A 26,807-nucleotide genomic window follows, 5' to 3' on the forward strand; every position below is an offset into this window, starting at 1 on the left:
ACCACAACAACAATGGCTCGCATCAGAGAGCAACCACCACGGCGCAGTAAGCGCATTGCCTCGCGCGAGGGGAGCGTGGCTCCCTCACTGGCGAGTGAGGAAGAGGAGAGAGTGCGCGACCGCCCGGTCGCAACCAACCAGAACACCCTCCTGCGCCAGCACCTGACTTTGCGCGCATCTCCTCCCCGCCCGCAACGCTCCCCGCCGCGATCCCTCTCCCCTGCTGTCGCGGAACATTCCAGCCCAGCCACCGTCACTGTCCCGGTCGAGTTCACACCACGCCCGAACTTGCTCCGTCGCGCGTTTGGCTTCCTTTCTTCGCCATTCGGCGCCGCACTTGGCCTGCAACATCACACCCCCGCGCCATCCACACCCACCCCACAACAGCCACTAGGTATGCTGCCCGCATCCCGCAAGCGGCCTGCACTGGAGATGGAGCCTGAGCACGATTCTGAGCCACAGGAGCCTCAATCGAAGCCAGAACAAGCTCCAAAGCCCGACATCACACTCGTCAACGCCACGCCCACGCGATCCAAGACACCCCGCGGTCCATCCACCCTGAATCGCAACCATCCCAGCTCCCTTCGAGCCATATCCGAGCGCACCGAAAACTCCGCAGCCACGGTTCGCGCCGCAGCGCGCAATGCAGAGCCTACCCCAAGCAGACATCGCCCCATATCCTCAGTCCGCAGCAAACGCGATCAAGCCAACAATACGCCCGGCCGCCCTCGAGCCTGGGTACGACCAGCCATGCCGCGTGAGCCAAATGCCGATAGCCGGCTGGCCAAACTCAACCACTACAATCAGATGAAGGACCACGTGCAGAGTCTGGAGAAAGACGAGGAGCTTCGAGAAATGGTCGCCCGTCATCGCACTAAGCGCGTCAAGATCGACGACCTGGTCTACATACCACATAACCGTCCAGGTGACCCCTCAGGCACCTTCAGAGTGTATGACGACGACAGTGAAGACGAGATGGAGGTTGACGAGGATGTGGAACTACGAAAGAACGTCTTCGACGAAGTCCCTGGGGAGCTATCGCCATCGAAGAAAGTGGAGCGTCAACCAGCTGTTCCAAAGCAGCACAAAAACCCTGTTGAGGCCGCAGATCAGACTCCCAAGCCACGTGCACCAGAGAAGATCCTGCCGCCAGTTCAACGGGCTGCACCAACTCCAGGAGAGCTGCTCCACGCGCAGATGCTGGCAGGTAAGCCACTCGAGCTGCACCAGCTTAAGGTGCCTGCAGAGGGCACTGCATGGGTCTTTCCAAGCGTGAGCAAGCGCCAGGAACCCTACCAGGATGGAACGGCGCAGGAGGCTCGACTAGGTGCCATTCTCAAGATGGCATACGAACACTGGATGCGTAGCGGCGAAGTGCTACCCGTTTTTTGAGCAGTTGGAGCACGTCTGGGGACATTGGAATTAGYGACGGCGTTAATTCAAGGAAGGAAGGAGCTTTGCCTCAGGAGAAATCCGCACAACATCGACAGCGATGGAGCTCGTCCCAGGAGTGGTCTGTTTTACATCACCAAGAAACGAGCGACGGCGGTTTATCAAAGGCGCGACGGCGTTCAAGGAGCAAGGGCATTATAGAGCGATGGAGTTTTGATGGGATTTTCAAAGGGCACAATGGCGCTCTGCCAATGGAGCGATGATGTTTTACAGATGGAGCGATGATGCTCTAAGATGGAGCGATTGCATTTGCACAGAGGACCGGACCGATCATGGTTTTTGCCCACTTGTGCATAGTGCGGTGAAAGATGAGGATGCTTTATGATCACAACATTACGACGACTCTTTGTCAACGTCTGCGTCATGTTTGGTAAACGTTCCATGACCAGATTGAAATATAGTCTTCTCTTCTACACCTTTTTACTCACTGCTTTGCCCATTGCTTGATCTATGCCGCTGATCATCCGCAAGAGCTTCTGAACGCTGGCTGGAAGAATCGAATTCCACTCTACCCAGCGCGTGTAGAGAGGCATACTGATCTCACCGCTCTCGCCGGCGTCCACCATTCTCACAATCTCCCTCGCCAACTCCACCGTCTCGACCACAGGGCCGAAAAAGTTCGTAGGCGTGTCAAGAGCTGCAAATAGCTGCGTAGACAGCTGACCGGGAGTCACAAGGACCATGCGAATGTTCTCGGCACCCTCTGGAGCAGATGCAGATGAAAGTTCCGCGCGTAATGAGGTATGCATGGCGATGAGTCCAGCTTTCGAGGCGCTGTAGTCAGTGAGATTACCGGCGCCTAGCTTTCCAAGTACTGAAGCGACCGTGACGATTGTCCCTCCTGTCTCGGAGGCCAGCAAGCTCGGGAGAAAGGTCCGGATGGTGTTGAAGTGCGAGATGAGATTGACGTGGAAGTTTCGTTGGATGTCTTTCGTGGTGAGATCCCACATAGTCTTACCGTTCACGATACCAGCATTGTTGATGAGGATAGTTGGTGGACCAAGCTGGAAATGAGATTAGTCGGGTGGACATGTGTGCATTTGAGAAGATTTTGGCATACGTCTTTTTCTATTTGTTTCGCGACTCGCTCCACCGCTGTGACATCTCCCACATCACAGATGTAATGCTGTATCTTCGCCTGTCCTTCAATTTCTTCTCGAGGTGATACAACATCCAGGACAGCCACGCTGACGCCTCTCATACTGTATGTCTCTGCAATGATCCTTCCGAGCCCGCYTGCTCCTCCTGTGATCACAACAACTTCGTCATTCCAATCCACTTCCCGCGGCAAGCCGTATGCTATGCGTTTGTTGATCACGCTGAGCATCCATGCTAGCGTAACGACGGAGGCATACAAGCTCGCTGCGATGAACTGGACGCTTTCGTATGGTGCTGAGACGGCGCGTAGGCATAAGGGAATGAGCCAGGCGATGAAGGGATGAAATATGCTTCTCGAGAGCACTCGGGCGAAGAGGTCAATAGTTAGATGAGTGTGCCATGGCTTCTCGCGCAGACGAGACACCATTCTTGTACAAGTGTGTTGTGGTGCAGTCGGGACTTTTCAAGGTTTGCGCTTGCTTGGGATTGGAAAAGGTAAAGCCCCACTTCACTTGACTTCAATACTGCAACTCTACCATTTCCTCCTCTTCTTCTTCTTCTTCTTGCTCGCCGATGCCTCAACAACTCTTGTTGGACATAAACGCCGGGGATCAGCTGCCTGCTGTTCAAGACGAACACGTACACGCCTTATTACAAGCAGACGGCGCTCCCTTCACGCGGGAGCGCTTTTAAGGGCATCACTACAATGCCGCAGTACCGTGAAGTCTTACAGAGCCCAACATTGACTTGGTGCAGCAATATGTATATTGCATCAGTACAGACTCTGCTCGAAATTTTCAGTCAACTCAGGATTCAAAGATGTCCTCTAACGCGATGAACATGCCTATCGCGCGCATGGAAACAACGGTTACTTCTCCTTTATATTTGTGATGACTCGTCTTGCTGAGGGCAACAGATAACAAAATAAGACCTCATGCCACAGTTCAGATGAACATGGTCGTCCGCGTCCATACCACATCAAGCAAGAGCTGACCGTTGGCCCTCAATTCTGTGCTGTGAGCGTTCAACTTCACACCGCTCCACTTCATGCTGAGCATGCTCTCGTCTTGAAGGCAGACGATCTAGCTACTGTTGAACGATGAACTCATAGCTGAAGTCGGGTCTCATCACTGCCAAACGGTTCAACAGTGGTCTCAGACATCATCGCCATTTATGTGCATCAGGCTCCGTAAAAGGCGGCTTTGGTGGACCGCTTCCGTAGACCAAGTGTTGCAGCCCTGACAGAGGACTGGTCTGCTTCCATCTCGGTGTCAGCAGTCATTTCTGTCGTCTCAACCTCTGTCTCGTCCTCCATCTCCATCTGATGGTCCCCGTCAACCAAGCTAGCACTGCCACCTTTCTTTCGATCGGCAAGATATTCTAGCCCAGCAGCGATCGCGTTGTCGAGCTTATCACGGCTTTCCTGGTCCAGAAGGACGTAGCCATCTTTGACTTTAGTGTAGTTGAGATCAGGATACTCGACACGGGCGCTTGGATGCGCATCCCACTTGTCGTCCTCTCCTTGCGGGACGCCGTCTTTGCCCGGGCAGCCAGTGCCGCTCTTGCCACGCTCTCTGGTAAAGTGGTGATGCTTCACATCCATAGGGTGACCGAAACCTTTGCCACACGAAAGGTGCACGTACGGTCGCGAGGCACGAGCAATGACGGCGCGGCGAGTTGGGAAATGACCAAAGTGTTTGACATCAGCGGCGAGCAAGTCACCGTAGCGACTGCGACCTTTGCGCGAGAGTAGAGTCTCGGAAGCTGGATCGTGGTAGGTGTGCGCTGTAGAGGAGTGTCAGTGATCCTTCTCGGGAGCAACTTCATACTTGCGCACTGCTGCCTGATACACATGTAGCTTCGAGCTTGCCGAACTTACATTTCGTGATCTCCACTGGCTTGTCAGATGAAACGTGCTCATCGAAATTTTCGTCCGCATCCGTCATCTGCCGAAGTGAGGATCTCTTCGCCTTGGTACCCATCGGGGGAGTCTTCTTCGAGATACGGCGTGGGCCTGTAGCTTCACCGGCAGGTTTTTTACGGGAGGACTTGAACTTGAGCTTGACCACTCCCTTTGTCACGATGTGTTCGTCCTGTATCGTAGTTTCGTCCGAATCGTACATCTTCTCAACTGCCAGGTTGTGGATCGAGAGCACTGTCGGGTCGACAAACATTGGTGGCGAGTCGGCAGTGGCAGATGCATAGGATGTGCGGAAGCCATTAGCTGGAGACCTCTTCTTCCGCTTTGTAGCTGGTAGGATCTCGTCTGCGRGCGTAACTGGTCGCTCATCAGTGTCCGATGAAGCGTCCTCACCAGTATCTGGAGAGATGCGCTCCTCGGGGTCCGGTACATCAGTTTCGAACGTGCTCGACGGAATGCTCTCGACGAGATTCAATGATGAGGATTTGGATGTGACCCTGTCTTGATACAAGACTTCTGCTGCTTGATGCAACCAAGTCAGATCTTGAGCTTGCCAAGAAACCGGCAAAACTTCCACCAGTGCTGGCAAGAGACCCCACGACTTCGTGCGCGAGAGCAACATGAATATGCCGACGTAGAAGTCTGTCTCTTCTATGACCCTCATGTTGTAGTTTGTGAACAGAGCCTCAAAAGTTGCCATGGTTTGGGCGTCGTTAACAAAGTGTTTTATGAAACTGTCGAGGAATGCGCCGCTCTTGGTTTGGATTGGAGACGGGATCCGCTCAGGCACTTGGTGGATCGGGCCAAAATGAGGTTTGGGGTAGGAGGGAAGGAATAGCGGATTGGGTGAAGAATGGTGCTGCTTGGGTGGCTTCGGAACGTGGGGCGGTGGTTCGTAAAGAGGGTTGGGTAGCAGTCCATTGTTGGATGTGGCAAGCAGCGGGTCTTGCTCTTCTTCAACCATATGTCCACCAACAACGTTGCCGTAGCTATCATATTCTAGGGGTAGAACGGTCAGTCATTGAGAAATCCGGGTCATTAGCGGCAGGTACTGACCCAAGACAAAGAAGGGCATGATAGCGACATGCGCTGGTGAGGACGAGCAAGAATGTTGGTCGCGGGGCACCTTGTTGATGGTTGGGAGACAAACRGAGAGCTCTCGTTTGTAGCCGCGCGCTTTTCAAAGTGCCGTGATTTCTGGACTTCGCAATTTGTGCCGTGGAGGTGGGCGTTGGAAAGAGGGCAGTCTTCTTGAGGAAGGGGAAGAAGAATTCGATTCGATCGCGACCTGTCGTTTGCGTGTCCACTGCGGGAAGGGTCATTCACTCACATCCCCACATCGGCATTATCCGAGATGGACCACATCCCGCATCCCGCAGCGGATGCTGCTGTCCTTCTGGATATTATCATTGTCCCAGGTACGCGGGCTCTAGTATTCCTTGGAGATGGAAGCAAGGCTTACACGTTTTATTCGACAGTAACACGACTTCAGCTGTCTTGTAGCTGTTCGTTGATCTGTAGGCTGTGACTACCTGTGCGATTCTTGCAGAGACGTCCCATATCAGCCATGCACAAGGAACATTCAAGTCGGAGGGCTCTTATTTCCGCTGAAAACGGCTCTTCTGCCGCGTCCCTGGTCATGTAGGTACACCGCCTCACTGACGGTCTTGCTAATCTTCCACTCGTCTCGAGAATCTTCAGACGCCAGATTTCCAATGACAACAAAGTCTGCTGCCTCACCCTCTTTGATATCAAGACTGACGTCTCCAGGGTTCACACGGCCAAACCCAATGGCTGCTTTTGCTCGAGTACTAACACAMTGGTACAGAACCTCCGCATCTCTTTCGGTTCCTGCTTGGTAAATACCAACGCCCTGACAAGCGAGACTGAGCGGGTCGCAGGTCCCTTGCGGTGTAAACGCATTGCCGATGTTGTTGATGCCAATACAGGCATTCAAATCGTACTTCTCGATGAGTCTCGGAACGTCAAGGGTGCCTCGGACTTCAGGCTGTTGCCCCGTTCGCATCATGAAAAGATCGCTGGTTGGTAAACCAACGAAAGATAGTGGAAGCTCGGCCTCCGCAATGGTCTTCGATAGGCGTTCCCATTCTTCCGAATCGAATAGTGTCAATCTTGTGCAGTGTCCCAAAACTATGGTCTTCTCAAAAGTCCTTTCTTTCCAACTCTTATACACCAATGCTTCGATCACATACCAGACTAGGGGCTCACTTGTGGGGTCCATGTTGTAATCAAGATGGAAGTCTAGATGTAGATCGAACTCCTGTAAGTGAAGTGTGTAGATCAGCATGTGCCTTGAGCGTTGAGAAGCTAACTCCATATACACGCTTGATGCCTCTCACAATCCGGTGCACTTACCATGCTCAGATCGATAAGCCATTCGATGTTGCGTTTCATGGCGTTTACGTTGGCTTCCACGTACGGTGTGCTACCAATGGCTTCGATCGCACCATTTCTGGCAGCCTGTCTCATCAAGTCTCGAATGATGCTTCCATCCTCATCTCCTGGGGAAGGCGAGAAGAGTGGTAGCTGAGCAAACGCACAGATTTGCAACGAGCATTCACGAGCAGCGCTCTCCTTCAGGGCAATGCCGGCGTCAAGACATTTCATCATTACACCAGCATCAAGCTCTACAAAAGCTCGCATACACGTGACACCGGCTGCAATACTCTCGTCGATGACTCTCCGACCACGCTGCATCAGATCCTCGTGCTCAAAAAGGGACTTGGCTTCTCCAGTCAGTGACATGGCTTCTTGGAAATCACCCTTATCGATCCGGAGATGGGCGTATCGCGGGTGAGACAGCAGATATGCTTTGTCTATGTGAACATGCGGATGGCACAGTGAGGGTGCTAAGAGAGCGCCGTGTCCATCGATGGAATTCGGGACCTGGTCGTCTTCAGGTCCGGCTTCTGTAACTTTTTGGAACAGGCCATTATTGACACTGACGTTCCAACGGCTTCCTGCTGGGGTCTGAGGCAATGAGACATTTCGAAATGTTGCATTCTGCTTATCGGCCATGATTGAGATGTCAAAGTGTGAAGTGAAGATTGTGCAGTGACTGGCTTCGCGGAAGATGGAAGGAGGTGCAAACGGGTGCAACATCGCCAAGACCCAGTGACAGCCACCTCGCAGACACGTAAATGTGGGTGATGATCACGACTATTTCTGCATGGATCGCCTGGCTCCTTGTTTACATGGAGTGATCTGGTGGACTGCCTGATCGTGGCCAATCTGGCAGAAATCGGCTCCAAGGGCTTGGAAGACGGTCGGTTGGATGAGCTCCCACCAAAATGGGGACCGTTTGCCTCCAATGGCATGTGATACTGCTTTGAATGCCTGATTTCAATATGCTCTGTTCGCACGACTTGTCGCTGCTAACACCTCGCAACCAATCTATCCCATTTAGCGCTATCTGAGCGCGGTCAGTCTCTCGTAAGCCACAAATGCTAGGCCCCACAATCCAACTCCCACGCAATGCTATGAATAGGTACACATGAATAGAGACTCGCTTAGAAGATACTGTTGACAATGTTCCCTCCAATTGTCGCACCAGCTCCGAAGATGGCAGCATTACCCAGCTTCTTGCCTGCAGCGACGTTAGCATCAACCTGGCGACATTACACCATGACCACTCACCAAACTTCTTGCCCTGTTGTTCGGCCTTGCCCGGTACTTTACCCTCGCCATTCCCTTGTCCACTGACTTCTAGAGGCATATTCCCATAGTTGTTGGAAGTGCTGCTCGGTTGAGGCGGGCCCTTTTCTTCAATGACCTTTACGTAACTACGCGGGAAGATGCCCTCCAGCCCGGTGCGAGTAGAGCGACCCTTCCACCATTCGGCGTTCATGTATTCGGTTACGGTGACATGATCGTTTGGTTGCAGCTCCAGATCACCCGCGTCTGCGGACGTGTAGGCGTATAGCGCTGTCGCTTGGGCGAGTGGCGGCCAGTTGGCTGCCGGAGGTGGTGTGTTGTAAGCGGGTGGGGGCTGCGACGTTGCGCTGGGCTGGTAGAAATCGGACTTCTCGTTGTAGTGGCCAATTGGGTTGCTTTCACCGTTGCGCTGCTCGTTCAGAGAAACGTTGTTAAGAGCAGCCGTCGGTGGTAACGTGGGTGCGTTCACCGCGGAGGGTACAGCGCCGACTGATATCGGCGCATGCAGCGCTGTCTGAGCGGGGATGCGGCTGAGGAGGTCGTTGAGCGCTTGCGGCGTGAGTACTGAGGCATCACATAGGTACTCGAGCTCTGCTTTGATTGTGCGGATCGAGCGGTTGATCTGCGCCGTCTGGAATTCTTCTGCGGAACCCATGGTGATTGTCGTGGTTGAAGGGCGGATGTGTAAGGTAGGTTCGATTCAGAAGGGAGCTCTACCTGACTAGATGACCGACGACGCTGCGCCGCGCGGCGTTAGGCAATAGGGTAGATCTTGTTTGATCTTTAGGGTTAGGGTTGGGGTGGTGACTCCTGACCTCTGACCGCTACAGCCGCCATCGTTGAACTCGTATGCTGGGAGCAACTGGCGTACAAAATCGAATTATCAACCCCAGCGTCATGTCAATATTCTGCGTTGCATGGTGAGTGTGTAGAGCCGCTCATGCTCGAGAAGCTTGTCTCAATCGTTGTCGTTTTGGGTCTGAGCGAGCATCCCGGGAGCTGTGCTGTGCACCGAGCTGCCAGGAAGCATCCGACATCAACCGCCCAGCCATGATCAAACTCGCCATATGCAAATTTTGCAAGCAGTGATATCAGCCATTGAGTATAATTGTCCAGAATTGAGAACGCAGAACACTGGGAAAGACAGGCTGGACATAGAAGAATATACCTACTGTCTGGTGCATCCCCTGAGATTACAGGGACCCAATCATCYAGATGTTGGCCGCCGTATCCCACGTGCGCTCCGCTTATAATGCAGCTGGGATTGCGACTGAATTGAATATGGAAGCGTAGTAGGACATCAATGGCAGCAGAGCGGCTGCGGTAGCCTTTCCAGCCGGCAAAAGTGGCCAATTTCGAAGCCCACTGGCAGCCTCGGCTACCGATCAGTCAAGAACAAGGGTTGGGCTTTGGTGAGCGATCACACAAGACCAATTCTCGTGGCTTCGGCCCGGCCCGCGTCTTTGTAAGTGAATGATATCTTGAAGCGTCGTCTGACTTCGGATCACCCAGTTATGGATCGACAAACCGAATAACACCCTGCAGAAAGCCCGCAGGAAGACTCGCTCATTACTGCATGCGAAACGCTAATAACGCAGAACACTCGAAATGCCGGCGAGAGACTCAAGCGCAAAGAGCAATACAAGTTGTTAGGTAGGATAAGGACCATCAACTAGGAACAAAGCCGCGTTTGCTAGGAAGATACCACCATGCTCCTCACTGTGTGCTAGGTACCCTCCATCTAGGTCATCCTCGCAAAAGGTAGGCTCAAGTGAAAGACCTCAAATGTGGCCCATAGATGGCACATCCCAGTGCTTCTTAGTGGCCGCACCAGCAGACAGAGGAGCTTGTGCAGGAGCCACTGTCGCTGGAGCCACTTTATTCTGACGAGCAGTGTTGTACTGAGCTGGACTGTCCTCACCCGTGGAACCTGTGCTGGAAGCCGCATCGAGCTTCTGGACGTAGCCAAATCGATGATTGCMCTGTTGAGGCGACTGTCAGTAATTGGAGAGTGGCTCAGTGTATGCAATATGCTCACCTGATCAAAAATGGCGTACATGGCCTTCAGCACGGTGTCTCCGTAGATACTGAAGCTCATGTTGCCACGGGACTGAATGCCGCCGAAGACCATGCCGTTTCCGGCGTCCGCAAAACTCATGTCTTCCTTGTGGAGAGTCAAGAATGTATCACCGATTGCGAACATGACAGTTGGAAGCTGCTCCGGGGTGACTGAAGATGGGAACAGGTATCCGCCTTGATTGGCATCATATCTGCCGCCAGGGACAGCATCATAGATAGCCTTGCAAGTATTATCGTCGATCAGAGCAAGGGTGGTACCGGTGTCCATAATAGCTGCGTTGCCAGGAAGGGCATAGTTCTGACCGTTGATTGACGTGGACGTCGACTTGACACTCCAGAAGCCTTGGCTGCTGTCGACTGGGGTATAGTTGATCGTTCCTCCGTTGACCAAGTCTTGGTCAATGTAACCAAAGGTGTAGCACGGCGGGACACCGTCCTTGCTGTTGGTCAAGTAGGCAGTGAAAAGCTCCGCATCCTTCGGAATATCGCTCTGTTCGACCATGTTTTCCACAGGCGTTTTCACAGGGGCAGGCTGGACAGTATTGATGCTTCCAAAAGCAAGCCCGCAGAGACCATCGCCTTTGCCGTCCACGAACGACGGAGAAAGAGCCTTCGCGAGTTCCACGGCTTGGTTGCACAATTGGATTCCACCAATGTTGACGATGTCGGTACCGACAACACCTGATGCAGTCGAGCCGTCGCCGTAACGAATCTGCCAGGTGGATCCTGTGTCCTTCCAGGTGGAGCTTTTGGATGGGTCAAAGATATTGTGACCTGCAGCAGCCTGGCCCGGTTCGGTGATCTTCTTGGGTAGCTTCGTGGACCATACCTAGAGGTCGGCCGAGCCTGTGTCGAAGATGAGGTTGAATTGCTGTAGCGGGGTTCCAATCCTCACGGATGCAACGTATTCGGCGTCTTGTTGGATGTCTTCAGCTTGAACTTCGCCAATCTTGCCTGAGGGGTCACGGCGGACCATGTGTGTTACGGTGTGTCCATGGCCGGTGTGTACACCAGGCTTGAATCTACTAAGGAACTTGCTCGCTCCATCGTCGACTAGATCATGGACGATGGTGAACGGCGTGGGCAGTGTCGGGGTGATYTCATCTGGTCAGTGTCAGAGAATCTACCCGGCGTTCATCATCGGGTCTCTGTGTCAAGACTCACATTTCCGAAAGAGATGGCCTAGCGACTTGCGRCCGTCTCGAACATAGTTGGTGTTCTTGATAAGCTTGATCTGATGCAGACCGCTGACATGTCCTACGGATGCCATTGTGTAGGTACTTGGAAGTAGGTGCTTCTGTCGATACGGTGTGCTATTGCTCTGGAGTGACGTCTGGTGATATGTTGACGTGTGAGTGATTTAAATGATGCTGATGCTGCTTCGATGTTGATGCTGATGTTGATGGCGATGTTGATGTCTGTGTCGGTGTTGAATGTTGAAAGTTGAGGGAAGAAGGCAGCAAGGAGTTGCGCCGTTGCAAGACGGAAGTTGCAACACAATTCACGCAGGACCAGACGTCCTGGCAAAGTAACGGTACGCTACAGATACGGTCGGCCCTGCCTTACATAGACTGTATATTTTTTTGAAATCTGCCAGCTCGAGTGTTATGCTCTAACATAAGTGGACGACATCCACGAAGAGAACTTTTCATGAGAATCAGAGATTGAGTTGACTGAACTAACTTGATCCTTCTACAGGCACAATGATCTTGGTTACGAGACGAGTACCTATGCTGCTCCTCTGCATACGCCCATGTGGCGCACACCCCATGATACACCTTCGGCAACAGGGACCTCATGGCGCACTGCCTTTGAGATCTCCTGGAAATCGACTTCTCCGAAACGCCCTGCCATGCTGTAATTAAGAGATCCCGATGATCACTCGTGCAGGTAGCTACACTTGTCGCCTTTTGTGCAGCGTCCTTCTGAGAAGAATTTGCACACCTTGGTCTTGTAGAACGGGTTTTGCGCGGGATCATTCTGCGCGAAATTCGTCCCGGAGCCCGCGAACATCTGAGCCTGTTGCTGTTGTGCCTGTGGCTGGGGCGCAAAGCTCATGGCCGGTGCTGCACTAGCATTGTAGCCATTTTGCTGTTGTGGGTTGATCGCGGCGAGAATTGCAGCCAGGTCAATACCTGCCGGTGGCGGTTGGACTGGTGCTGKTGGCRCAGACTGGAAGCTGTTTGCCGAATGTGCATTCATGTATGGTTGCTGGAAGGCAGTGCTGGCTTGCTGTGGCTGATTGTAACCTCCTTGGGCCTGGAGGGATGCGAGGATCGACTGGATGTCCGGCGCACCCTGCTGTACATGCTGCTGCTGGTTGGCGATAGGCCCAGTAAATGCGGGCACATTAAAAGGGGCTGTGGTTGGCTGTCCGCCGCGGTGCGAAGATTTCGCCAGTTGCGAAGCTCTCATCATGCGAGCCCGAGCAGCAAACTTTTCCTCAGGCGCACCAAACATCTTAATCTCGCCGCCGGGCTCGCCATTAAATGGATCGGGCGGTTCGCGTGGGTTGGGCGGAACCTCGCTCGAATCTGCATAAAAAACTAGAAGAGTATTCTTCTCATAGTTCTCACGCACAACTCGCTCTGGACTGTCAGGCTGCAGTTTACCGCCTCCGTACGGAACATAGTTGCGCGCACGCTCATCAGCAGGAACGACACTAAAGTCCACAGAAGWCGGCGAGTACCAATCTATGAGCTTCTCCACCTCATCCGTGGTCTCGTCCTCATCATCAATATCCATCATATCCCGATGCTGTTTGAGTACACGACCCTCCCCACCGATGTCGGACATATCGCGCAGCTGGCTGGAGTCGTGACCGTTCTCTTCGTTGGGATCAGATTGGAAAATCCTGATCTGTTCGAGTTGGTCGCGCTCTGCGAACCGCACCCGCAGCTTCCGTCGTGCCTCCTTGTGTAGCCGTTGCTTGCGCTCTGCCTCAGACTCGGGCTTTTCTTCTCGTTGAGGCCTCGCGGAGGGCTTTTCCTCCTTCGGTTTGGCAAGATTGGCCATTGTTTCGGCGAAAGAGAATGTCGGCTTGGTCGGAGCAGTGGCAGTAGGAGTCGGTTTGTTGAGTGGTCTACTTGGAGCAGGTGTCTTGCTGGTTGTTGTTACATTTCGATCAGCGATCGAGGTACCCGGCTTCTTCGCAGCTGATTGTAAGCTTGAAAAGTAGCCAGATGGCTTTGCAGTGACAGTCTTCCTCACGGCGGCGACTGTTCCGGGAGCAGAACCAGGCTTGGTTTCAAGAGCGGGGGCTGGTTTCTTTGAAACACCATTCACCTTTGCACTGGGAGCAACGATGCTGGACTTGCCTGAGCCGTTGGCGGTCTTCTTCAGTGCGCTACCTTCTCCGGGGGTGGCGGCAGCTCGCTTGATACCAATGACTGGATCGGGAACTACACGTTTCGTGGAGGGAGATGCCGGATGTTGAGTTGTGGGTGATTCTGCTTTCTTTTGCTCGCCTTTCGATGCCGCTTCCTTGGTCGCCTGCGCGATGTTCGCAAGAATCTTCTTGATCCAGTACTGCACGCGGGCGTCACCCCTTTTGAGGTAGCGTGGAAGGATTTTGGACAGCTGTGTTCTCTCGACTTTCTCCTCAGTGAGTGTGGTAAAATTGACCATGGTCTCCAGTATGGCTTTGCTTATCCCGCTGTTGAGCTCCTCTTCCTTGAAGCGGTCGAGCAGGAGCTGGTAGCAGACGAAGACGAGTGACACGTTTTCCGCGAGTCTAACGGAGACCATGTCAGCTGATGCGGTTTAATCGAGCGGGCTCAACGTCAGGGATTTAACAATGTATGATCGTAAATAATGCATGCGGTACTCTATTTCAATTTGCAGCACGCAACGCCCGCTTTGATGCCGGCGAAATGGTCACCAAGCGAGAGAACGCAAGATTTGGAGATCTCGACCAGGAGTTGCACCAAGTGCGCAAGCAGCACGTTGCAAAGCAAGAGAGAACATCGAATGTAGCAATACGACCAAAGCAACTTCAAGAGACACGCGAATGCAAGCACATTTGGAGCAATTGCCACAGAATTGCTCGAACTGCCACTGATCCGCCTCGATATCGATACATCTCACGTCGGGGGTTGGGAAAGGGGGGTTGGGAAAGGGGGGTTGTACTCACAATGCGATAATGTCACGATGACCGTGCTTGAGCGCAGCTCGAAATGCCGCCTCGAGCATGTCTCGTTGATCCTTGACTCTGCTCTTCAGTAATGGCAGTTCGCCCAGACGTTGCTTCTTCTCTGCTTCCGTGACTGCAGCTATGTCGGCCTTCCAACGATCGCGAACCGTCTTGACAACTTCCCAGAACTCGGTCAGACTCTGCCGGACAATTGCGCCATCGATGGCTTTACGCTTGCTGCGCCATAGAGCCTTGATCGTATCGTATTCAACAGCACCTTTGGAGTCTTCCGGCCTGTTGCCGGGTAGTGGGAAGTCCGCATCGTCTTCGTCCGAGTAGGCTGAATCATCATCGTCTGATGAATCTTCTTCACTTGACGAATCCTGCTCATATTTGATCTGCGCACCCAAGGTGGAACTGCTCGCAGCTGGCGCCTTGGTTGCCTTTGAGGTTGCAGAAAGGGACCTGTGCTTTGTCGATTTCTTGCCGATCTTCGCCAGAAGGCTGGCGTTGTTACCCGCGAGCGTCCTCAACTCGTTTCGAGATTTTCGAGCAGTGTAGCCTGGAACAGCACTGCGCGTGCAATCCCATTCAAGCGGCTCGTTACCGACGTTGACGAAGTTGCCCATTCGCTCCGACTTGGTCGCTCGGGCAAGATCGTCAAACTTGATGATACTGAACATGCCTGCATCGGCACCACGGGGGACTGACGCGGCGAGTGCACGTTGATCGACAGGATGTTGCTGCGGAGGAGGCGCAACAACAGGCCTACTAGGGCGTGGCTGGTTGCTGAAATTCGTTGAAGCAAAGTTGGGTCCCGCATAAGGATTGCCATATGGAGATGTTTCATGCTCAAGTGCCTGCGGCGCAATAGTGCCGGGGTTGCCGAAGTTCGATGCATGGTGGTTGCCAGTCTGTAGCAGGGCCGGGTCGTATTGTGGAGTTTGACGATACGGAAAGTTTTGCTGGGCGCCGAAGTTGTTGAATGCGTTTGGATTGAACGGAGCTGGACTGTGGCTTGGAGGCTGTCCATAAGGTGATGCATGTCCGTTGTAGTTTGTGTGTGCATTCACGGATGTGAGATGGCCGCCGTTTTGCTGGAGGCCGTAGCTTGGCGGATTGACACGTGACTGATAGTCGGGAATTGGCCAGGTGGCATTTGGGAACGCGGGATCGTTGCCATTTACAAAGTTCATGTGGTCATAATTGTACTGCTGGCTATTGTCCGAAAACAAATTATTATTGTTGGGAAAGCCATCGTTACCGCGATCCATTATGTCGACGTTCTTGGGAGACCTTGAAGCGAGGTCTCCGTGCCAAGAGTTTGGTGTTGAGCGGGGCTCTGCCGGATTGAGCTTGCGCTTGAATTGGTGAGGGCGTCAGAGCTCACGGGGTCTGGAGGTGTTCCAGCTGCTGGCAGGCAGGCAGAGCGCGGATGAGGCGCGCGCGCTGCTGTGTGTAAATTTGATGATACTTTGCCGCCGTGTAATGGCAGTTCAACTGCACGMACGAGTGCCGGCTCGCGCAGTTCAGCGACCGGGGCTGCGCTGCCCAGCAAGTGCGCGGCAGGCTGAGGCTGACGGGCGACGACTTAAGATGTCGAGGCTGATGGAGAATGTGATGATAATGGACGCTGCTGCTGGGGCACGAGGCAGCGAACAGTGAACAGAAGCGACCACCTTCTCGTCGCAATTCGCGTCGAACAAATGCAACCCTGACCTCCGCCGAACAACACGAAGTTAAAACGCCAGAAATTCCAGGGCAGTTCAGGTCAGTGTTTCATCACGCAACGCATTAAAGGTGACTGATGAAGTGTGTTTGTGGGTGTTGAAGAGAGGGAGGAGAGCGCGGGAGATGGAAAGCTTTGAGGTGCCAGCGCCGATTTTGACGCTAGTCTCCTTTCAGCGTGGCCGGTCCGTCCCCATGTCCATCGATACCTCCAGGTAATTACACAGGTGGCATCGTTTCCACCGAGAGGGAGCCTGGAAGCGATACAAAGAAACATTTCGGCTACAGCAGCGAGTCGCGCGTACGACGGAGCGCATTATACGTGTCATGCTGGACTTGCATGTGCTATAAACAAAAGCCACGCCTCTGGAGTAAGCTGCTCATGCGCTCTCAAGGTCAACGAACATGTCGACCTACCAATCCCTTCGAGATCGCCAAGTAGGTCTGTATTGCATAAAAATGCCGCCCACGTCCACCACCCGCGACTGACCCCGGCCCAGCATCAATCGAGCGCATCCTCAACCTGAACCATGTGCCGCCAGACACATCCGACCTTGCCAACGATGGCACTCCTTCCAACGGCCTGATCACCAAGTCGACGCCCATCTTGAACTCCGAGGGTGAGCCTATATGGAAGGTGCTGGTGTTTGACAACCTTGGGAGGGACGTGATCAGTAGCGTGCTGCGCGTGAACGATTTGAGGAGCTGGGGCATCACAATACACCTGTACGTTCAGCAGTAACCACAATAGCAGTCGATGCTGAGTCTCGCACAGCGAGCGCTGACCGCTCCGTGTCAGAAACATCAATGGCCAAAGGCACGCAATACCGGACGTTCCAGTCCTCTACCTCGTCGAGCCTACAGCGGAGAACCTGCAGCACATCACACAAGACCTGCAAAAGGGCCTGTACTCCCCGGCGTACATCAACTTTCTGTCGTCCATCTCGCGACCTCTTCTCGAAGACTTTGCAACACAAACTGCTCAAGCAGGCACCGCAGAGAGCATAAGTCAGATCTTCGACCAGTACTTGAACTTCATTGTCAGCGAACCCAACCTGTTCAGCCTGGGAATGGGCAAGGAGACATAYTGGAAGATGAACAGTGCACAGACCAGCGATGAGGACCTCGACTTCAATGTTGACCGGATCGTGAGCGGCCTGTTCAGCGTGGCGGTGACGATGGGTGCGTGGAGTCATACAATATCATGAAACATGTCTGCTAACGTCCAGCAAGGTACTGTTCCCATCATCCGATGCCCAAAAGGTGGTGCCGCCGAAATGATTGCAGCGAAGCTTGATCGCAAGCTGCGTGACCATATCTTGAACGCCAAAGACAATCTGTTTTCTGGAAAGTTGACATCGACAGGGAGTGCTTCATCACGGCCCGTGCTGATCATTGTCGACCGTAACGTGGATCTGGTGCCAATGCTCTCACACTCGTGGACGTATCAGTCGTTGATACACGACGTACTGAGCATGCAACTCAACCGGATCACGGTAGAGACCCCGGCTGACGAGTCTAATCCTACCAAAGGAAGCGTGAAGAAGTCGTATGATCTCAATTCGAACGACTTTTTCTGGAACAAGAACGCTGGTGTTCCCTTCCCCCAAGTAGCGGAGGACATTGACACCGAATTGACCAGGTATAAGGATGACGCGGCGGACATAACCAAGAAGACCGGCACAAGTTCGATTGAGGATCTTCAAAACGACACGAGTGCTTCGGCCCAGCATCTCAAAGCCGCCATTACTCTCCTACCGGAACTTCGTGAGCGCAAATCGCTGCTCGACATGCATATGAACATCGCGACCGCGCTGCTCAAGGGAATCAAAGATCGGCAGCTGGACAACTTTTTCCAGTTGGAAGAAGACATTAAAAAGCAGACCAAGGCGCAGATGATGGAGCTCATCAATGACCCCGATAAGGGCAATGAGCCAACAGACAAGCTTCRAATCTTCATCATCTGGTTCTTGAGCACTGAGACTGATTTGTCTCGTGGCGAAACAGAGCAATTTGAAGACGCCCTCAAGAAGATTGGCGTTGACACTCTTCCTCTCAAGTATATCCAACAAGTCCGCGGGATTACACGAATGACCATGATATCATCTGCACCGACCCAGCAAGCTCAGCAGTCGTCAGCATCGAACGAGCTCTTCCGCGGCTTCAGCTCTATTTCGTCACGGCTGACGGATAGGTTCAAGGATGCAGGTCTTGGAGCAAACTTTGACAACCTCATCTCCGGCGTGAAGAACTTTCTGCCCGCCAACAAGGATCTGACGCTAACGAAGATCACGGAAAGTCTTATGGATCCTGCAAATGCATCCACAAGTGCGCTGCAGAAGACGGAGAACTTTCTTTATTTTGATCCTCGCTCAGCGAATGCGCGTGGCACCATGCCTCCATCAGCCAAGGACGCGCGATCAGGCACTCAGCAGATGCGAGGCATTGATCCATCGTTCGGGCAGCGTAGGCAAGGATTCAGCGAGGCGATTGTATTTACAGTTGGTGGTGGCAGTATGGATGAATACGGCAACCTTCAGGACTGGGCCAAGCGTACGACTGGCGCCGGTGGCGCTGCCGCTGCAGTTGGCAGAAAGCGAGTGGTCTATGGCAGCACGGAACTTGTCAACGCAGACAGCTTCGTTCAGGAATTGGCGAAGTTGGGCAAAGAACAGTAGATTAATAATCGCATTTCAATGTAATGCAACAGTTCTCACATGCGACTCGACATTATTTCTATCACTATAGATATGTACTCTGTATTACATATGGCATCATCCCCAAATCTCGTCTGAGACGAACGGGGCGTGGCCCGAGCTCTTCCAACTCCGACGTAGGTACATCACTGCTTCCTTGTAGCGCATTGTAGCGACTTGACACTGCCTACCTTATTGTTTTGCCTCCATTTATTTTCATCACGCCGACAGTTCTGCTTGAGAGATGATGCTCTCTGCGTGCTGTCCGACGTTCGTCACGCTTCAGTAAGAGGAGCTCTTCCTGTCGGCGCGTGTAATTCTCCGCCTGGTTCCTACTTAATTTCTTGGAGCACACGTGCTTTCACGGCAACAGAACATGGCAGCCGGACGAACCCACAAGGCGCTGGCAGGCCGGCGGCGTCGCGCCGATGAGGAGGGCGAGGAGGATGATGGTCCGGAAATGGGAGAGAATTCGCAGAGCGAGGGTTCGATACTGAGCGCCCTGGACGACGATGAAGAGAGCAGCATCGGCGCGGCCACGGCGGACGGTGCACCCCATCAAGAGGATGCGCGACCGGAGGTTACCGCGGAGGTGGAGAAGTCGGCGGGCAGTTCAAAGAGGTCTAAGCGGCACAGCGGACGGAAGAAGCAGACAGAGTCGGCCGCTGGGTCTTCTGCGCCAGCGCACTCCCAAACGGGTGCTTTTAGAGTTACGGACGATACACAAGCCATGATACACGGCCTCAACATCGGCGACCAAGCAGCGCAAGAACCCGATGACTTTGAAAGTGTGAGCCGTCGTGGCTCAGTAGCGGCTGCGCTCCCAAGTCGGCCGGCCAATGGACATGCCGAACCGTCTGGCTATCGGCAGAGGCAGGAGCACGAGGACTACAGACGGAAACGTAACAATGATCCGGCGTTCATCCCAAATCGTGGTAATTTCTTCATGCACGATACACGCTCGAACCACGGGCCGGGCAGTGCACCTGGAAGAGGTGCATGGGGCGGGAGGGGTCGTGGGAGAGGTGGAAGTGCTGCTGGTGGATTCTACCCGCCAGCGCCACCGCTCGCGCAGAACGAGAAAGCCGCCGAGCAACCCTGGAAGCATGACCTACACGACACCATCAATGAGGAGTCGGCGAAGCCTGCTGGTTATCATGCTCGTGATCAACCGGCCAGGCTATTTCCCAGGTTCACTGGTCAAAATCAGCAGAATCAACAACAAGCCGTCTCCTTTTCGAGCACGAAACTCGTCGGCAAAGTTCAAATACGCGTTTCTCTAGAAGGCATGAAGGCCCCCATTGCATTTTCGGAAGTGCCGTGGAAGCATTACATTCGTCTTCCCGATCATCGCCCACCGCTCCGTCGAGACAAGCCGGTGCGCGYGTCGTTGCCCGGGCACCCTCAACGGTACATCTTCCCTGCAGTGGAGCGATCTTTCATCTTTATACCCAGGCAGATGCGACCGAACCAGCAAGGGTTCGGCCGAAATGCTTACCAGCGGAGTGTGGGTGGCTATGGGTATTCGAGCCGCAGAACGAGCATGTATGGTGGGAGCATGTACGCCGCCAGCGTCGCTGCAAGTCGCCGTTCATCGTTTGCAAGCGTGTCACGGGATAACGCGTTTTCACCCGTTGGGTCTTATGGAGGTAACTTGCCCCCATCGAGATCAAACATTAGAATGCCACCACCTGGCTCACAGTCGCACCTTCCGACTTCAAGTCCAATGGGATTCCAACCAGGATATCACGCTGCAAACGGAATGCAAATGCACACATTTCCATTACCACAACAACCTACATATCAGGGCATACCTACTACTACGGTGCATCAACCGAGACCGCAAAAGACAATATCTGTCACTGGCATTGAATCGCCTGCAGCGCTGCAGCAAGCCCCTGGGCCTCAAGACGCAAAGCCGTTCCAAAACCAGCTGCCTGCACACATGAACGAGCAGATGAGTCTCAGCCAGCCCTCGTCAATGATGTATTCTCCCAGGCAGCAATATTCTTACGCACAGCCACCTCAATCGGCGACCCCACTCTCAGGCATCCCAGAACAGGCGATTCACGCTGCTGCTTTCCAGCCTCCAGCGATGGCATACGGGAACGCTCCCTACTACGCGTCCTACGCTCCTCCACCTCCGCAGTACTACTACCCGCAGGGGCCAGGGGCATATCAGCCAATGCCCATGTATGCTCCAACTCCGCAGGGCTACATGGTATCGCCGCCTGCGCCTGCATTGCCTACCCAACAAGTGCCATCCCAAGCGACGCCATTGCAGACTGCCGAAGCAGAGTCGCAACACACGGGTCAAGGTATGGTAGCACGCGAGAGCAATGGTATGGTTTTTTACCTGCCGGCCTCTGAAGCCCCACAGCAAGCTCATGGCGAGAGTTATCAACCTGCGGAGAGCTTTGTCCCTGCTTACGCCATGCCTGGTCTGCCGCCGCCTACACCAGCACCCGAGGCAAGCTATTACTACCCCTCGCAAGCGCCGATACAGGCCGGTTACTACCCAGGATCTTCTCAGCAGCAGTAAATAGTGGCGGCATCGCAGCTTTGGTGCTTTTTTGGCGATTGAAAAACTCGAGATGGCCAAAATATTGGCATTGCGATGCACGATCTTCTGAATGCTCTTGTCTGTTGAACGATCGCTGTTTCCTGAATCCTGAATCTAGCATCTCTCTGCCCAACTTGGGACAGACTCTCCCTTAAGCAAGCAAGCAAGGCGTTTGAGTGAGAGCAAATTCTGGCGTTCGGTGCAAGATCTGGTCCATCCTGGGCGCAGGCTATTGTATGTATTTCGAAGAATGTGGCTTAAAGTCCATTACCTCACCTTCAATTGCTGCGATCGCAATTTCTCCCTCAGGGCGGGTTTCCTCAGCCTGTGGTTGTGAGCAAAAAGATGTTTTGGCCACACCCGCAGAAACACCATCGCTCTACGGTTTGAATGAATGCTGTGAACGTCGTGCAGGAGAGTCGTCAAAGCATAATAATTCGCATATGCTAGCTCGCATCGCTCTTGGTGAGCTTTCAATAAGCACGAATTCTTTCGTGTTTCCAGTGGAACGCTTAGATCGCACCATGTGCATAAATACACGCTGCGCTCAGACAACCACTGAAAAGCAACAAGGTGTCCGTGATGTGCGCATGCAAAGACTTGTCTGGTATCTCATGGGTATCATTCCCGCCTCCGTCATTTTCACTCCTTACGAATTTGTAACCCTCTAGTCCGCGTCCGACCCGAGATGGAGTGGACTAACTGCCCCGAGAGCTGGGCCTTTATATGTAGCGCGCTCCCTCCGCATCGATAGGGCTCGTCACGCCTCGTGCTCTCCAACCGCACTGCTGGTGTCCAATTCTACTTCATGACCCGATCAAAGCTTTCTCCCTTCACTGCGCCACCAGCCATCGCACTCCGTACATTCCGCTTGAAGCGATCGCGATCGCTCATGAGGTCGTTGGCGGCATCCTTGTTGAGCGGATCACTGGCATTGGGCTCGAGAAATAGGAACTGAAGACCGACGATGACAGCGTTGAGGTTGAGCACTGGCTTCCAGTCCTCACGCAAAATGTTGAGGCAGACGTTGCCCTCGAGATCGATGTTTGGGTGATAGATCTTCTCTTTGCACTTGACCTTTGGCGGCTCGTGTGGAAAGTTCTGCGAGATGACGAAGGAGAAGTTGAATACTCCACCMTTGTAGAGACCCTCGTCCGGTGTGAGTATGAGCGTGAAGTTGAGAATATCGTCGGGATCAACGAAGTGCAGCTTCATCGTGGAGCCCAGAGAGAGTTCAGAGAGATCTGGACGAGCAAATGAAGTTAGCTTGCTGTGGTCTCGGCTTGATTTATGAAGGAAGCCCTTCTACCTTTCTGAATTCGTAGTTGTGCCTGTAAACGAATCAGCATGTGCCATCAATCGCTTCATACGGTGCACCTTTTATGGTTTCATGCATACCGCTGTGACCTTCTTCTTCTTGCTCTGTCCGGAAGCAGCATCCTCCTTCTGCTGCTTCTGCTTCATACTCCATATCTTCAGCATCTTGGCGTCGATGTTATGATCGTGTGTGATGGTGTGACCACAAATATTTGATTGTCGGTTGCTGTGATGTGGTCGCCTTCTGCAGTTCGATCTACCGCTAGCGTTATCTGGAATAATTAGGGTTTTACCCCACACCTCCGAACAACCAGAGCACGCATCACGGGTTCCATCATCACCTTTGCTGCCTTGTGCTCATCTCTCCTCTACTTCTCCACCCTCTGCCGAYTACATTTCTCGGTTCTGATCAGAGCAGATCCATCACCGATCTCTGTTCCTCCATCGCCTCACCTCACCGTTCCTATCTCGGTGAAGCTCAGCACCTTCTCGAGCCACGCCGCCGACGCAGCAAGCTTGTGGCGTCACCGCCCGCCTGACCGATACGAAACAGCTGCATCTTCCAGCAGCAACACCTACAACATCGACCAACATGGCGACTCCAGCTCCAGTCACGCCAGATACGCCCATTGTCATCAAAATCGCAGTTAACGACACTCCCAAGAAGCTCAAGTTGCCACTGCGCGATCTCGGTGTCGCCAGCCTACCCGGCAAGGTCAGTGATAAGCTTGTGCATGCCATGCGGAACGTGACAGTGCTCCGTCACTGCCGCATCGGCTCTTCCCTCAGATCTGATCATACGCTAATCCACTCGAGCAGCTTCGCCAGGTCCTCGACATCAAGCCAGAGCAGCTCATGGTCTTGGAGAGATACAGCGACAGCACTGGCGGCTACGTCACCCTCAATGAAAGCAACCCACAGGTGTTCAAGACGCTCATCCGGGCAGCAAAAGCAAAGGGCAAGCTTCGGTTGAAGGCCACGGTGACCTCGGAGGCCAGCGTGGAGTCGAGTGAGGAGGTGCCTGCGCGTGCAACTAAGCCAATCGTGCGTACATCGCCATCAATCGTGGACTGTTGTCCAGCCCGCTCACACGTCATACAGGCTCGTGAGTCCACCGCTTTCGATCAGCGCTCTATCGGCAGCGGAATCTTTCAATTTCGCGAGTCCCGCGASCGCGCCTCCCAACAGACGTTGATCAACCTCAATGACGAAGCTCCCGTGCCACGTCCTTTCGTTGACAGCCCGGCAAACTTCTTCGACAAACTCGCCGAGGCCGCAGCACAGCCTCTCGCATTTCGCACTCGCGAGATCGTTGAGCCAAACGCCAAACTCGGCCGCGCCTGGTCCGTGTACTGCAATGAGTGCGACAAGGCTATGGACGATGTGCACTTCCACTGCTCGATTTGTGACGGTGGCGACTACGACCTCTGCAAGGAGTGTGTTGATAACAGCAAACACTGTCCAGGAGAGGGCCATTGGCTTATCAAGCGCTTTATCAAGAACGGCGAAGTCGTTCCCAGTGAGACCGAGCATGTCCTCCCACGCAAGACTGCTGCTCTGCCGCTGATCCCATGTCTGATCGAGGAGGCCGTCAAGAATGACATGCCGGGCACCTTCACGACCCTCGAGCAGTCTAAGGGCATGGCTGAGGAGTCGCGCGTGGCGACTCGCACCTGCAACGGCTGTGTTGTGGTTCTACCGGAGCATGAGTTTGTAACCTGCTCTACCTGCGACGATTACGACTTGTGCATCAAGTGCATCGGTGCCGACAGCCACGGCCACCACCCTGCGCACGGCTTCGAGCCTGCCACTTCGGAGACTGTTCTTCCAGCTATGTGCGAGGCGAAGCTGGTCGCGGGTCGCAACGTTCGTCACAGCGCTGTCTGCGACGGCTGCGACAAGCCGATTCGTGGCGTGCGTCACAAGTGCCTCGCCTGCCCGGATTGGGGTATGTTTTTGAACACACCTCTAGACATGTCACGCCGCTAACAATACTGCACCAGACTACTGCGGCGACTGCGTTAAGGGCGCCAACCGCACTCACCCACGCCATCGTTTTGCAGCACTTTATGAGCCCGTTGGCGACCAACCCGCTGGCGCTGCTGTTCGCCACTTTGGCATCTATTGCGATGGTCCGCTCTGCMGCAACAAACGCGAGCAGTCCTACATCCATGGAGTGCGCTACAAGTGCACCATTTGCAGTGATACCGACTTTTGCGCGTCCTGCGAGGCTCTTCCAGGCAACCACCACAACCGCACCCACCCTCTGATCAAGTTCAAGACCCCAGTTCGCAATGTGAACGTGATGACCGAAAACGAGGACGTCCGCGGCAACGTCAAGGTGCTAGGCGATCGTGAGCTTTTGACTCGTTATTTCGAATACCACGGTTGCTAACAGTAATCCAGGTCACTGCTCGGCTCAGTCTCAGCAGACCGGCACCACTGCTGCGGCCACATCGTGTCCACAAACCAACGCAGCTACCGAAGTGCAGACTGTAGCTGAGATCATGCCTACTGAAGTAAAAAAGGAGACTATGCCCGTCTTAGTTCCTGTCAAGAAGTTTGTTGAGAAGACAGTTATGCCAGATGCCAGCGCTCTCAACGCTCACTTCGTCCGTGACAGCATTCCCGACGGCATGAAAGTCCAGCCAGATACCCGTTTCGCTCAGACTTGGTTTCTCACCAATCCAGGTCCTCACGCATGGCCATCGGGCTGCAGCGTTCGCTACGTGGGCGGAGACAACATGTTGAACGTCGACAACAGCCACCCTGTCTCCGTCGCAGCTATCGCCGATGCCACCGAGAGCAACGTTGTTGGTCGAGAAGTGCAGGTCGGTGAAGTTGTGGCTTTCAAGGTCGTGCTCAAGGCGCCCGTTCGCGAGGGCAAGTCAATCAGCTACTGGCGTCTAAAAGCTGCTGATGGCACTCCGTTCGGTCACCGTCTGTGGTGCGACATCGAAGTCAAGAAGGAGCAGCAGCTCAACCAGCAGCCTGTGCTCGCCACTTGCGCCCGTCCAGCGCCTATCCCCAGCTCCAACACCAGCTCACTATTCCAGTCGCAGCAGGCAGCTCAATTGCAGGCAATGCAGGCCCAGCAGGCTAAGCATGCTCAGTTGCAGGCTCAGCAGGCTCAGTTGCAGGCTCAGACGGCTCAGTTGCAGCGGGAACGCCTGCAGCAGACGATGGCCCGCGCACGATCCGAGCACGTTGCGAAACAGCAGAAGGCAATTGCCGCCCATCAACAAGCYCGCGAAATGCGTTCGAACCCTCAGCTACCGATCAACGACTCTCCAACCTCAACGATGCCAACGCCAGTGGTGGGCAGTTCCCAGCCGCCGATCTATCAGCCGTTCGAAGCTCCGCGTCCATCTGAGCAGCCACCGTCCTATGATAGCATGAACTTGTCTGCTCGCTTAGCCGTCATGCGCGACCAGCAGAAGCAGCGTCACGAGCAGATGCTGGCCCAGAACCCTATGCCAACGGCAATGCAGAACATCCACCAGACGGGCAGCAGAAGCTCTCCTGATGCTGAGAAGATGCGTCGCGAGGCACTCAAGCAGCGAGTGGCCCACATCAAGGCGAACATTCTCAAGACACGCGAGGAGCGCGAGAAGCTGACCGAGGAACTTGCGCGACGCGAGTCCAATAAGCAGGTCGAGAAGTCTGTTGATGACAAGAAGATCACCAATGATGACAAGGTCCAGAAGATTGTTGGTGAGGTACTGAAGAATGCTCAAAATGATGTGCAGCAGCAGCCGGAGCATGCGGAGGAGGAGGGTCTCTCCGACAGCCAGATGGTCTTCCCAAAGCTCGACAAGGAGAGTCCGGCAAGCAGTCTGTACGGCTCTGCCACCAGCGGCTCGAGCAAGGCCAAGGCCGCTTACGTTGAGAACGAGGATGGCGAAGTTGAGAGTGCAGCTATTCCTGCCGCGACTGTCCATCCAGCGCCTTCGGCCTCGTCCGACGCTGACGAGGATCATGACTTTGTCGATCTCGAAGATGAATTGGAAGTCTTGAGCGCGAGCGGTGATGAGAGCGACGATGGCTTCTTGACAGACGAGGAGTACGACATCCTCGACGCTTCTGATTCCGAGACGGTCGCTTCTGGCTGGCGCGGCTAGAAGGCTTTGCGAGCAAACCACAGAT

The 26,807-nt window shown here is 54.0% G+C and overlaps 11 protein-coding genes; 4 read left to right on the forward strand and 7 right to left on the reverse strand.

The window, feature by feature from the left end:
• Positions 1-12: 12 nt before the first annotated feature.
• On the forward strand, positions 13-1,392 carry RCC_03154 (uncharacterized protein; the record flags this gene model as incomplete). The annotated part of the gene is made up of 1 exon (XM_023768445.1): positions 13-1,392. One exon carries the CDS (start codon positions 13-15, stop codon positions 1,390-1,392), a length of 1,380 nt encoding a protein of 459 aa, XP_023624213.1.
• Positions 1,393-1,862: 470 nt separating this feature from the next.
• RCC_03155 (related to a retinal short-chain dehydrogenase/reductase) lies at positions 1,863-2,653 on the reverse strand (the record flags this gene model as incomplete). XM_023768446.1 has 2 exons in its annotated part: positions 1,863-2,456; positions 2,513-2,653. 2 exons carry the CDS (start codon positions 2,651-2,653, stop codon positions 1,863-1,865), a joined length of 735 nt encoding a protein of 244 aa, XP_023624214.1.
• Positions 2,654-3,730: 1,077 nt separating this feature from the next.
• Positions 3,731-5,546, reverse strand: RCC_03156 (uncharacterized protein; the record flags this gene model as incomplete). XM_023768447.1 has 3 exons in its annotated part: positions 3,731-4,335; positions 4,430-5,470; positions 5,528-5,546. 3 exons carry the CDS (start codon positions 5,544-5,546, stop codon positions 3,731-3,733), a joined length of 1,665 nt encoding a protein of 554 aa, XP_023624215.1.
• A 507-nt stretch (positions 5,547-6,053) lies between these two features.
• On the reverse strand, positions 6,054-7,510 carry RCC_03157 (related to cytosine deaminase; the record flags this gene model as incomplete). XM_023768448.1 has 2 exons in its annotated part: positions 6,054-6,752; positions 6,848-7,510. 2 exons carry the CDS (start codon positions 7,508-7,510, stop codon positions 6,054-6,056), a joined length of 1,362 nt encoding a protein of 453 aa, XP_023624216.1.
• Positions 7,511-8,001: 491 nt separating this feature from the next.
• On the reverse strand, positions 8,002-8,801 carry RCC_03158 (related to SH3 domain protein; the record flags this gene model as incomplete). XM_023768449.1 has 2 exons in its annotated part: positions 8,002-8,078; positions 8,129-8,801. 2 exons carry the CDS (start codon positions 8,799-8,801, stop codon positions 8,002-8,004), a joined length of 750 nt encoding a protein of 249 aa, XP_023624217.1.
• Positions 8,802-9,927: 1,126 nt separating this feature from the next.
• RCC_03159 (uncharacterized protein) lies at positions 9,928-10,727 on the reverse strand (the record flags this gene model as incomplete). XM_023768450.1 has 2 exons in its annotated part: positions 9,928-10,128; positions 10,185-10,727. The coding sequence occupies 2 exons, from the start codon at positions 10,725-10,727 to the stop codon at positions 9,928-9,930; spliced, it is 744 nt and encodes a 247-aa protein (XP_023624218.1).
• A 1,376-nt stretch (positions 10,728-12,103) lies between these two features.
• RCC_03160 (uncharacterized protein) lies at positions 12,104-15,631 on the reverse strand (the record flags this gene model as incomplete). XM_023768451.1 has 2 exons in its annotated part: positions 12,104-13,958; positions 14,358-15,631. 2 exons carry the CDS (start codon positions 15,629-15,631, stop codon positions 12,104-12,106), a joined length of 3,129 nt encoding a protein of 1,042 aa, XP_023624219.1.
• An 859-nt stretch (positions 15,632-16,490) lies between these two features.
• Positions 16,491-18,763, forward strand: RCC_03161 (probable Golgi transport protein Sly1; the record flags this gene model as incomplete). XM_023768452.1 has 4 exons in its annotated part: positions 16,491-16,527; positions 16,586-16,811; positions 16,885-17,267; positions 17,319-18,763. The coding sequence occupies 4 exons, from the start codon at positions 16,491-16,493 to the stop codon at positions 18,761-18,763; spliced, it is 2,091 nt and encodes a 696-aa protein (XP_023624220.1).
• Positions 18,764-19,157: 394 nt separating this feature from the next.
• RCC_03162 (uncharacterized protein) lies at positions 19,158-21,323 on the forward strand (the record flags this gene model as incomplete). Its single annotated transcript, XM_023768453.1, has 1 exon — positions 19,158-21,323. The coding sequence occupies one exon, from the start codon at positions 19,158-19,160 to the stop codon at positions 21,321-21,323; it is 2,166 nt and encodes a 721-aa protein (XP_023624221.1).
• An 822-nt stretch (positions 21,324-22,145) lies between these two features.
• Positions 22,146-22,826, reverse strand: RCC_03163 (probable E2 ubiquitin-conjugating enzyme; the record flags this gene model as incomplete). XM_023768454.1 has 3 exons in its annotated part: positions 22,146-22,588; positions 22,654-22,675; positions 22,743-22,826. 3 exons carry the CDS (start codon positions 22,824-22,826, stop codon positions 22,146-22,148), a joined length of 549 nt encoding a protein of 182 aa, XP_023624222.1.
• A 427-nt stretch (positions 22,827-23,253) lies between these two features.
• RCC_03164 (uncharacterized protein) lies at positions 23,254-26,782 on the forward strand (the record flags this gene model as incomplete). XM_023768455.1 has 5 exons in its annotated part: positions 23,254-23,376; positions 23,481-23,705; positions 23,763-24,609; positions 24,665-25,015; positions 25,068-26,782. The coding sequence occupies 5 exons, from the start codon at positions 23,254-23,256 to the stop codon at positions 26,780-26,782; spliced, it is 3,261 nt and encodes a 1,086-aa protein (XP_023624223.1).
• Positions 26,783-26,807: the final 25 nt, after the last annotated feature.

Source organism: Ramularia collo-cygni (genome assembly GCF_900074925.1).
Source record: "Ramularia collo-cygni strain URUG2 genome assembly, contig: RCC_scaffold04, whole genome shotgun sequence".
Classification (NCBI taxonomy): Eukaryota; Fungi; Ascomycota; class Dothideomycetes; order Mycosphaerellales; family Mycosphaerellaceae; genus Ramularia; species Ramularia collo-cygni.